This window comes from Coccidioides posadasii, chromosome 2, assembly GCF_018416015.2.
Source record: "Coccidioides posadasii str. Silveira chromosome 2, complete sequence".
Taxonomy (NCBI): Eukaryota; Fungi; Ascomycota; class Eurotiomycetes; order Onygenales; family Onygenaceae; genus Coccidioides; species Coccidioides posadasii.
Window position 1 is genome coordinate 4,097,009 of NC_089408.1, and position 11,958 is coordinate 4,108,966.

Consider the following 11,958-nt stretch of genomic DNA (forward strand, 5'->3'; position numbering starts at 1 on the left):
TTTGCGACGACAAAAAGAATCGAAATTGGAGGTATGAGCATTCCCGGAGCTCTCGAGATGTAGTCGCCGTTGGTCCTCCGTAGTAAAATACCAATGCCATCCTGGTTCAAAGAACGACGTTCTTTGGGTGCAATGCGATGGTGGCCCTCGCAGGAGCTGAAAATAATGGGATTGTTTTGAATCTGAAAATACAGCGCGGGGAAGATATTTTGCTCCCGAGGTTGGTACCACGTTACGGAATAATCCACACGGAATTGAGAATCACCCCCTGGTGTCCAGTGGCTGCTGGGGCCGGAAGCTCCGCAACCTGGGGTACCCCAGAGCTGGGTATGGTGGAGATAACGGTCCCCAATCGTAGCAGCTCGCTTCCAGGATATGCGAGGTAACATCGCATGAAGTGGCTAAGATGGAAGAGGACAATCCCACGATGATCACTCCCACAACATCACTGCTTGGTCAATACAAGCATTTAATCAAGCATTCAGGCGTCGTTCAAGCAATCCTCGGTGATTTTGCTTCGCATATATGCATATCGATGTCCATTAGTTTAATTGTTGAGAGACTCGAGAGATATATATAACCGACGGGATGGGTCACTATTTCCCTGAGGGGGATAGCATCGATCATCCCTGCGGTGGAGTAATGCAGTGAAGATCAACAACACATCGGCCAGCTGGGCCCCCTTGGGTGGAAAATGGGGAAATGAGTCGGGAGCTTTCCATACATTCCCGGCAAGATGACCGGGAATCATCAAGGTAGTTTCCAATCTGTGCTGTGACGAGAGCCGGGACCATCCCGCCGCACGGTACGAAAACCTTGGTCTTCCAAAGTCAGATGAATCAAAAGCTGTCAGCTTTTGTGTTCAGTGAATCTATGTTCACACATCTTGTACAGTCTGAAAATAGCACAACCTATCACTGTTAGTTAGCACTATCCATTTTCCGGGCGGTTTGGCTTTGTCACGTGTAGAGTATTAGTTCACTAGTTAACTAGTCATCAAGGTCATAGTTAGTTAGCTAGCTTCCCGCGCGCCATGGGACTTAGAGAGAATCAACCGGGTTTACATCTCATATCGTGCCATAGCACAACAGGCTTCGCGGCCAGAATTGTTCCTTGAGTTTGGTGTTTTGTTTTCTTTTGTAACATGATTTTTCTCGGCCCGACTAACTAGTTAATAAGTTTCTCCGTGCCTGGTCGGACTAATCTCGAGCCCGCATCCATTCAGGAGCCGAAAGCGCCAGATATGTAACTTGGGAGGATGGAGGATTAACTCAGTCAGATATCATAGACATGCAAAGGTCTAACCAGATTTTGTGGTATTCATCATCATATCCAGGAATATAATACATGGACGCACGGAATGAGAGACATTAGAATCCGCCAGTTGAGGAACATGGAGTAGCTAACCACAAACAAAGATGGGTTTGGTATCAAGACACGCAGTGCATGCTCAATTGGGACAGAACCAGATGAAACTAAGAAATTCGTTAAGTGTTCAAAGAAACGCCCTTACTACCTAAGTAAGTCCACCTCGAACTATGCCTCAAGGGCAACCTCGGTCATGAACCCTGCAGCGATTCCAATACCGTCCTGTTCCAACGGAGAGGAAACATCCAGTTCCTGTCTAGCTATCACCTCCGTGCTCTTCGATTCCTGATCTGCGGGGGTTTCAGTGTTGTCAGCCACTGGGCTGGTAAATTCCCCAATCTCTACCGAAGTATCTTGCAGGTTTATCGTCGAATTCACGGGCAAGTTCCCGCTAGCCGCAAAATCACGAATCCAGTTCAAGTTCTCCAGCGATACTGGGTTGTTGTCATTGGAAAACGTAGTAGAAAGGCCGAAATCGAGTCCAAGCCCATCCTCAGTCGCGAATAGATCCGCGCCGGCATCGTCAAAGTTGATTAAGGCATCTAAGTCGTTCTGCGTGATCTCGGCATCATGGGCCATGTTCATGAACTCCGTAAGGCTTGGCTCGGGGTCGTCATTTGAGGAATCGAATAAATCAGTTTTGAAAACTTCATCGTTTCGGCTGTTCTGGGTGCTGCCGTTCTCGCTGCGCACCGAATGCGGCGGCGTAGATGCGAACACAGTGCCCTTTTCTTCGGGTCGAGAAAACGTGGGCATGGATAGAATCTGTGGGCTTGAGGCGGTATTCTCGGATACTTTGTCGGATTGAGCTTCGGGTGGAGGGGTTAGCGCGCCAAGGCGAGTATGCGCAGGAGCAACGGTCGCCAGTTTCGCCGGGGCCTCTGGAAGAATTTGCGTAGATACATGGATGCCAGCCTTGCGAATCGCAGCCTCAAGGAACGAGGTAGCGAAATCTGCCGAGGCGTAGATTTCCCGGAGTCGCTGCAGGATCTGCATGCAGCGATAGAACCGGTGAAGACTCGCTGCGCGAACACTGATGTCGTTCGACTTGATGTCCAACAAATGAATGATAACGGCTGGAAGTAAAACGGTGACTCCGGTTGTGGGCAGATAACGAGTCAAGTCCAAGCTGTGAAGCGTCTGAGCTATATTGGTTATCTCCACAGCTGCATGCCGGACTTTGGTGCGAGACAGGGCCTGTAACTCGACTTCTACCGTTGGGAATGGCGTCGCTGGGAGAACTTGGGGCCTGTGAAGTGCGCTTGAGGTAGTTAGGTAGACCATCAGCAGGAGCGCCCGATGTAGATAGATTACTTCATCTCCAGTTGCGAGGTTCGAAGGAGGCGGCCGGTACTGTGCCTCCTCTGCAAGGTTGGAAAACCATGCTTCTAGTTCGTCATCACAGCGTCTAACTTCACAAGTTTCTGCTGCGGACTTCTTCGGCAGCAACATCATGGTCGTCTCCGTTGTTCCGCCAAATTTGTGTCCGAGGACAGAATACTGGGCCGAGAGAACGTGACTGATGCAGAGACAGAGCTTTGCCTTCTCGATAAACATCACCGCCAGTTCTCTTTGGTGGGTCACATTGTGTGTCATTTCGAGATCCCCGAGAACCTGAAGAACTTCTGGGGATAGCGGTTTAAACTCGAAGTCGCTAACCTGGAGCATCGGGACGTCACAATCCTCATCTTTAATTCTTGTGGGTCGTCTCATTCCAAGAGCGATCAGGCGGTCCCTTGTATATGTGCTCCACCAAATACGCTTCCATAATTTCTGACGCTGAGGATTCATGTTGGAATTGGCCGGGTCCCGATGTAGACCTATTGTATGTGCCAAGGAAAGACTGACTCCCATCCAATGCCATGTATCCTTCTGGTCATCGGGCATTTCGTACCAATACGTCATGAGCAATAGCGATTGCACCAAGGAGATACGGTCAAGTTCATAGTCAAAGTCATAAAGCAACTATTTGAACAGTCAGATTTATCTCAATTTTCGAAGGAAATCGGGGGTTCAGAATATATACCCTTGCTCTTTGAAAGAACGCCTTTCGAGCTGCTTTCCTTGATTCAAAGCCCGCGGCATAAAGGTGTTTAATATCAATGAATGCGGTCGCGGCAAACATCACTGCTTGAAAAAGTAGAAGACTAAGCTGCTGAGAACCATCATTTCGGAAGATAGCACCCAAAAACTCGTCCAATTCTAAGAGCGGCATGTAGGTGTGTACCCATTTAAGGTAACTTCGGAGCAACTCGTTTCGAAGGGCAGGGTCTGGAATGGTTAAAGCGCCTTTCGCCTCCAGATAGTCGATATCAGCGCTCTGGAACTTTAGAGGCAATGGGCGAAGATAATCCGGAAGAGATCTTCTGAACGTGCGAGGAGAAGTCGACTGATTCATTCGCCCCGACAGAAGATTGAGAATCTCGGGCTTGGCGGCGTTCAGATCTGAGGACGAAAAGGCCGGAAGAATGTTGTCTACGCTTGATAACCGTTGACGTCGGCCACCATCTTTAACTCGCTGCCCTTGAGTTTGGTCTGAGATAGATCAGTCATTTCAATCTTTCAAGACGCCGAGAAACATTAGATGAAACCCACAGATGAGATGTGGCACATGTTGCCCCTTTTCCAAATCTACAGCATGATTTCCAGGAGATAGCGGCAGCCCTGGTTCCGGAATTGATGACGAGGGCACTCTGGTTCTGCTGTGCTTGGTGCCGAAAAGGAAACCAATTTCATCTGATGCTTCCGCAGAGGATTCAGAGGAGGGTTTGTTGCCTTCTCCATCAGGCCGGGCTTTCCTATACAGAGAGCTCAAATATTAGCTCGCTGGCTCACAACCAGAAATAAAACTCGACGTAATCATTCTAAAGTAAACGCTCCCGCTTCTTTGGTAACTGACTTTCTGCGCTTACTCTCCGTCACTATGCATTCCACCTCATCTAGACGGCAATTCGTACAGGGAGAACCGCTCTCCACAACGTCACATCTCACTTTTCGAGCTCTGCAGCAACAACATGCTTTCGATGCGCGCCTCTTCACCGGACGAGTCGTTCCAACAATCCCAGCAGCTGCCGCTTTCCGCTTATTTTGAGGCTGAACCGCAGTAACCTCCGCCGAAGCCATTACTTCAATCTCAAGTTAAATGTGGTGAGTTGTAACCGTCTAGCCCCAAAGTCGCATATGTTCAGATTGTTCCAATTTCAAAATTCCCAATATGTCAAGATCTGATGCGGTGTCTATATGGGAGTTGATGTATTTGAAACCCCTTTTCCAGTCCTCTGATCAACTCCGTGCGAATAAAGAGGAGCGGAGAGGATCTCGATTTAAAAAAAAAAAAAAAAAAAAGAAAAGAGGAAAGAAAGTGAAGAAGGTTGCAGAGAAAAGCAACAAAACAGGTTTACAACAAAAGCGAAGAGCTCGCTCGGGAATGCTGGGAGCGGAACTGGAAGCTTTTTAAAAATTGAGATTGAAAGATGAAAATACACTCCATTATACCCAAAGTGCTCCAGGCTGGGGCTGAGTGATATTCCCAAACTAGGCTTGGAAGTGTGAGGGTCCATGAAAACTTTGGCCATTATTGCCTCCCCCAGAAATATACAGAAACACTGGGGAAACTGAAATGTTTGTCTGTTTGAAGTGTCATGGTGGGGGTTAAACCCCCCTTTCTTGGGGGATATGGGGAAAGTAGACGATAATTGGCCCAGGGTTGAAGAAAGCTCCGTCCCAAGGTCCGAGAAGCGCGCGACTGGCTTGTAGGAGAGTGGCGTTCCCCTCTCATAGGCCGGGATGGCTAACACGGGAGCATTTTTTCGTCGAAAGACCGCGTGAGCACCTTGGGGAATGTGGTGGAAGGTTCAGCGCTCCACTTGCAGAACCGCCGAAGTCCACTCCCGATCCATGTGGTTCTGCTTGCTTCACCTGGTTAGTGACCTCCAGGGGCTGGTGCATTTCTTGGGAAAGTTCGAAGTCAAATCAGAAGTTGAATCTATTGGCCTGTGGATGCGCAGATTAACTAGGATGCCAGACTACGCTGTGCGAGGACCGAATTTGGTCCGGAAAAATGTGGACGGTCTGAGATTCAAGCACTTCGTTCATGCACATACACAAAATAGGACCAGCTCAGGATGCATCCAGCTAAACCCTTCGCAGCTGCGAATTCGAACTTTCGCCTTTGTTGCTGGGACTTATAACTCGGCCCGCAAAATCCCGAATCAACGCAACCTCGGAGAACGAGTGTCGCTGCAAGATAGGACGGAAAGGGTCAAGACTTTCTGCGAGGATTAGGTAGACTGACAGGGATTACTTTTTTGTTTCCTTTCTTTTCTTTTCTTTTTTAATATTCTTTTTTTTTTTTTTTTACCCAAAAGAACAAAAGGGTCCACGGAAGATGGAGCATCTCGATTCTCAAGGGAATCTTCCGACAATAACGGCCTTCCCATACGGTCCGATTCAGGAGAGTCGGCGACAAACAGGTCGTTGGGATCTGAGTGACGTGTGTCCATTCCACTAGTAAAAACTTAAAAAAGAGAAAAAAAGGAAAAAAAATGTCTTTTCGACTCGCTCCTTACTCCGTACTCCGTACATATCTCACTCCGGCGGTGGCGGTCGGATAACGGCACGTCTGTGAGGGAAGATGGAACTAAGATTGCGTCTTTCGTGTTGACAAGACTGATTTTATGATCTTCAAGCATTAACTGTTCCTTTTTTCTTTTTTTTTTTTTTCCCCTCTTCCGGCGCTCCCGTACAAGGTGACGAACCAGCAAGGTCAATTCGTGATTCCCACTGAATTTCAAATCTGGTCGGTCCGCATCTCAAGCGTTCCTCAGTCCTCAGAATGTATCAAAACTTCAGTACCACAATGATATCATGGGGTCTCTTGGGGAAAGGGAATATGGGCACACACGTTTGAGTTTGAACACAGTTGGTTTGAGCGGAACGGGCGCGGCACGGCAGCACAGGCAGCCTGGCAGGTTGTGTGTTCAATCGCTCCGGGCGTGTGTGCAAGCCCACTCTTCGGCGGCGATCAGCGTGGGTGGGCAGCCCGTCGTGAGATACTTCCTCGGCGGGCGACCGAGGATGCGTCGACGTTGGGTCGCGGAGCTAGTCCGAATAGAGTAATTGCCAAGCTCCGCCAAGAGGGTGCGGCGAACCCTCTTAGTCATCCTTACCATCGCCTCGAAGAACTTCGCCGTTCGGTGATCGCAGGCACACCGAGAGCTCCTCGCTGAGTGCCATGGGCGCTGAGTTTTCTGCCTCCAAGCACGAGCCTGTGCCGGGTTCGTATCCTACGCCAGCATGGTTGTGATACCGGCAGGCCACTTTTCGAGCGTGGGGTTTTCGACTTGAGATCTCTGTAGTCGACCCGTCCAAAAACTCGCGAGCTTACTTGGAACGGCGTGCTCTTCGCAGTTGCTCGAAACTGACTTCGAAGTATTAGCGTACCATCATATCGACGGCAAAGACCTAGGCTTGAGGCAACAAGGTTGGCAGCACGGCCCAGCCAGAGTGTTGGGATCTTTTCGAGTGGCCAGTCAGGAGAACAACGAGGCGACTTCCTCGACCTAGATCTCGCGGCCCACTTGGTACCCCATCCCACGGAGGGGAAGCTAGTGCTCTGTACGGAGTACGGAGTACTTGTACCCTATATTTGATGAGCTACGGAATATTCAGCTCCAGGAAAGAAAAGGCGGGGGAGGGGCATCACCTTATTCAACATTTCACTCGCTTGTCGCCTTCTCTCTCGTATGTTTCTTTGCTGACCTGTGCTGCTTCCTTCGTCGGCTCGTCCCAGGCTCGGCTAGCAGGATCCTTGGTCCACTCATGTTCAGTAGCCCGACGAAGGTATGGACGGTTTCTCAGGTCCATAACTTGATGGGAGTTCCCCACGTTGGGGGCAATGGCCTGTAGCCTGCACTAGGCCGAAACCTATCTTTCTTTCTTGTTCCATGAGTGGAAAACCGGCACTGCACGGCGATGGAGCCCGATATATTAAACATCAACATGAAAAGTCAAACGTTCTCACTCTTGTCTTGTCATAGCTTCTTGTCGTAGCTTCATGATCAGCCCAACAACGGGAGACGACCCGCCCAGCAATTCGAAAACATGGTTCATCGCTTCATCCTTCAACTTGGAGGAAAAAAAGTGCCTTGACTTGTGAGTCAACTGTGCCAAGGCCGCTTTCCTCCACATTTCAGCCTCTCGGCGTGTTGGATCCAGACATTTAACTAAGGAGTGACATTGTTCCCCCCGAACCTCAAAAACGTGACTTGCAGGCCAACTTGGACGCCTGCAAAGAGCAACGTGGAAGATGTTTGCATCTCCTTTTCTTTTTCTTTTTCTTTCCCTTTCTTTGCTTTTTCCGCGATGTCTCATCTTTCGCATATATTTAAGAAAGCTAGAGCAAGCTTGAAAATCATTCAGAACGGCTTAGGCGGGCTGCATATCGACAAGCCGAGCCCGATGGCTGCGCTGTGCCGTTGATCTCATTTGGCCTGGCTATGGATATAATCGAAATGAAATATTTTCCAACTCGGATGTCCTACCTATGTACCATATATTGCTGGTGTGACTGGTTCCGCTTGGCCCGAAGATAGAACATTCCTCCCTCTAGCTCAACAAATGCGGTGAATCCACTGTTTACATTTCCTCGCCCGTGCGCTCCTAGCCAATCTCAACTGTTTACAGCCCTAGCTATCGGGCGGGACCGGCTCTGATCCTTGACGCACGAACGGAATTGAGAAATGGGGTTAGTGCAGAGGCCCGGGCCTGGCCCGAAGCCGCAGTGCTATTTTCCTTTTTGCTAGCATGGACTAGCGGCCACCCCGGCGTTCGAGTAGGTATCTCACTTAAACTCAACGGCAGCGCGTGAAACTCGGGCCAGTGTAGCTAAAGGGAGTACTCGGACTCTTCATACTTAAGTCTGCGCCGTTTTCATGCGGGTAGCTTAAGTGGGAAGATGCCATGGCGCTTCTTTGATCTCCATCTGTGATGATGTGCGAACATTTATATTCGCAGATCGTGCTTACAGTTTTGCTGGAAACTATGTTTTTGGCTGATATGCATCCCCATTAAAAATAATTCGTCCGAGCCAAAGTGCTCGTATTTCACAGCGGATTTTGGCTCAGGGACTAACGTTGTCCCTTGTCTGAACATATGGTGTTGAAGCGCCAGTTAAAATCGAATTGATGTACGTATTGTACCACAGACTTGTGTTAACACTGTATACAATGGATGTGTATATATATATATATATATATATATCCGGGTTTAATTCCTATATACAGAGTATCAGGTAATATATACATATACCCGCCCCCGGGTTTATATAGGTATTTACATCCACATATATACACAAATGTACGGCGCCTCTTTAATATCCAAAAGAATGTCATCTGAAGTGAAATACATGGACTCCATCCACGAAAAGAGAGACTTTGGATGAGTCGGAAAGCAGTCAAACAATGTGCGTGAAAGATATAAGCCGTATACGCGTCCCGATTTATATCTCATGTGGCCGTCCGCCGTTATCGAGGAAGTCGTTGGTTGTTGGGCTTAGGGAACTGTTGTCATGTGCTAGCGCATGTTCCAAAGACTACTATTGTCGGCGTCACACCGACCCAGAGTCCGGCTTGCGAAGGGAAGGACATCAAGTCGATTCAAAGACGGCTGATTTTAATCCAATGACGTAGCGTAAATAGAGAAATGGCACATATAAAAACCAAAACTTATACGTCCGAGATGTTCGAAACAATGACTAGCAGCAGATATCGTAGCATGCTCCAATGTTTGGCTCGCCATGGGTATGAGCAGTTGAAGGATAGGTAGGCATGGCGGCATCTGCCTGGCGTGTTTAGCAAGGTTCGCCAGGGCGTTGGCACCATCTCTTGTCAACTATGATAACTCATTAGTCAATCAAATCAGGTCACGAGAAGGCGTCTAACGATTTACACACCTGGCTCGGGATCAGGTTCGCGTTTTGCAACTGGTGCACCAACACTACCCTCGACAGGAGCAGGAGCAGCTAGAACAATAGCTGTTGATGCTCCGAGAATAGCAAAAAGGAAGGTCAACAGCTTCATGTTTGCACGTCGTAGAGAACAAGGCCAAACGTTGGAGATTGAGAGATACGAAGAGGATCGGACAAGATTAATGAGCTTGCTGGAATAGACACTTATTCTTAGAGGATAGCAGATTCCATCTAGTTGAGGAATCAATGTTGATTTATAGAGCCTCGTGGCCTTCGTATGTCTCCTTCTCGGGGGTCTCTTGAGTTGCGTTCAAGGTTGGGAGAGCTGTATGAGCCTTTTGGTCGCCAGATAAAGAAACCAAGTCTGATCTAGATTAAATCCAAGATGAGAAGATAGACAACGTGCGAGATTGTCTGAGAACGGATGGAATATAATAGACGCACACGCCCGTTCCAAATGGTAGCCATTCGAAAAGGAGTCCCTCGCTCAGGATCCCTTAGCCACTTGACGAAAAGAAATCCCTCACGTAGAAAAGAATCCAGTGGAGATTTAACCCCATCGAAAGCAACATATCATGGCCCGTGAACATGCATCCTAACAAACCTTCCGGAGCGTGGCCACCTATGAGGTTCGCCATGTTGATATGGCCAGCCCGCGGAAACCAGCTCTGAGGACGTTTCGCCAAAGGAACATTCGCTGCGTTCATTGTTCAAACAATGGACGGGAAAAACGACGCAATACCAAACTGCGTTGAATCTTCGGGTACGGTGAGATGCTCCCCAAGTTATTGATCCTTTTCCGCATTAGGGGCTCAATAAGCAAAGTTAGCCCTAACACCATACCCGATTAGGCAATTTTGAACGTCACTTGCAGGCGACATGCAATCATCATTCCAGGATCCTGCAAGCCTGTTAGCCCTTTCTTTGACAGAAATGTGAGCAACCAACTTGAGTTTCGATGGCTGGAGCTGCTAAGACGAAAGGTTGATGCGGATGTGGGAGAGTTTACTCTCTATCCGGTGTGTTCTGGCTTTAGCCAATGTAATATCAGCATTCGAGCGTCAAAAGTCTTCCATCGTTGGAAATGGCAAACGATAAACGAGTTCTGAGTATAATATCCACATGGCTGTTTCTTGAGCCATGTTCCCCCCTCCAAGGCGTAGCTGCAATGGCATCATTTCCAAGGAGGCTCGGTTCGTTGATCTGGGATAACCGCACCGATATCCATTTCCGGATCAAAAGCGAGACAAGGATCCAGAATACAGCCATTCGTAATGAACATTTCACTGACTACTATCGAACTTATTCCCTCAATAGAGATATTCTTGGTTTCGTCTGGACATCAGTTGCATGGAATCGAGTTGGAAAAATTGCCCCAAAACAATTTGACTTGCTACAAATATGTAAATTTCAGATCAAAATGAGTTTCCCAAGTTGTTAGAACTCTTCGAGGGAAACCGGTTGCGGTAGGAGGAGAATTTAAGAAAGAAACTTAGCAATAAATTCGTAGGTGGCAAGGCGATATGTCACGCGATTTCCCATGTGGCTCGCCCCATCCACTGGCCGATGCAGGGAATGGAGAGGCCGGTAGGAGGCAGACGACAAGCCGGTCGACCTAACGATGGGGCCATCCCCGAGGGATTTCAATTTTTTCACGGTAACAGCGTCGTAATATCTATCATCACCCTTTCCATAATTTTGCCACTAAGGGAAACGAGTTGCACTAGCATTCTCCCGTAGCATAAATAATGCCCAGTGTTAGGTGCGCAATGTTGGCTTAAAGTTAATCTTGGAATGAATAAAGGCCCAGTTTGACCAGAGGGATCCACTGAATCGGTATTGCTTTGTATCTCGCGTGCTATCTTTTTCTCTCTCTCTCTCTCTTAGCTTAGACGTCCTGCCGAGAGCCAGGATACCGATAGCGAAATGCACGCCATGTCCTTAAAGCAGCCATTGATCATCCGTCTAGCTATGCATGCAATGTTTTCGTATATGCAGTCACGTCCATAACCCCTCTCTTGTTCTATGTTCGAACATCTGAGGTCTGGTCCTATGGGATTTTAGGTTCACAACTGCTTTCGTCAAAGAGCCGACTTTTCCGCAACCAATACTGCATGCAAAAAATGAACCTTGCATGCTCGAGCTCCAGACCTGGGGCCCTTCTATCGTTTTCCCGTGTTTGCGTCACGTTGATCGGGGTGGTTCCGAGCGATCATGCAACAATGATAAAGCTCCAAAGTTGCCGCGTTTGCTTTTTCCTAAAAAAGACGCGACAAGGCCCGAGGTCACGAGGACATAGGCCAGAGAGTCCACTACATGACCAAATCTCGTATCAGGTTTGGAGCTGAATCAGCCCAGATACTGACGCATTTGACAGTCTGCAAATCATGATATATTGCACAAGCGCAAAGCCAAAAGCTTCCGTGATGCGCAAATTTGGGAGGGTCGATGCAGCCTCCAGTGTCTTGAGGAGTGGTGGCACATGCCCAAGGTGCTAGGACGCGGGACCGAGCCATAAAATGGCCATCGAGACCAGCATATAGTCAACTGATGATCTTCCGTGCAAAATTATTATGGGCAAGAAAATTGCACATTCGGATTCCGGCGACTTGATCGACTTTCAA

General features: G+C 48.4%; 2 protein-coding genes across 2 annotated transcripts; both read right to left on the reverse strand.

The window, feature by feature from the left end:
- Positions 1 to 1,298: 1,298 nt before the first annotated feature.
- D8B26_003777 (uncharacterized protein) lies at positions 1,299 to 4,718 on the reverse strand. Its single transcript, XM_003071748.2, has 4 exons — positions 4,268 to 4,718; positions 3,964 to 4,166; positions 3,395 to 3,903; positions 1,299 to 3,333 (listed from the first exon to the last, which is right to left on the reverse strand). The coding sequence occupies exons 1-4, from the start codon at positions 4,489 to 4,491 to the stop codon at positions 1,537 to 1,539; spliced, it is 2,733 nt and encodes a 910-aa protein (XP_003071794.2). The 5' UTR covers positions 4,492 to 4,718; the 3' UTR covers positions 1,299 to 1,536.
- Positions 4,719 to 9,217: 4,499 nt separating this feature from the next.
- D8B26_003778 (uncharacterized protein) lies at positions 9,218 to 9,446 on the reverse strand (the record flags this gene model as incomplete). Its single annotated transcript, XM_066124264.1, has 2 exons — positions 9,218 to 9,258; positions 9,320 to 9,446. 2 exons carry the CDS (start codon positions 9,444 to 9,446, stop codon positions 9,218 to 9,220), a joined length of 168 nt encoding a protein of 55 aa, XP_065980343.1.
- Between the last annotated feature and the right edge of the window lie 2,512 nt (positions 9,447 to 11,958).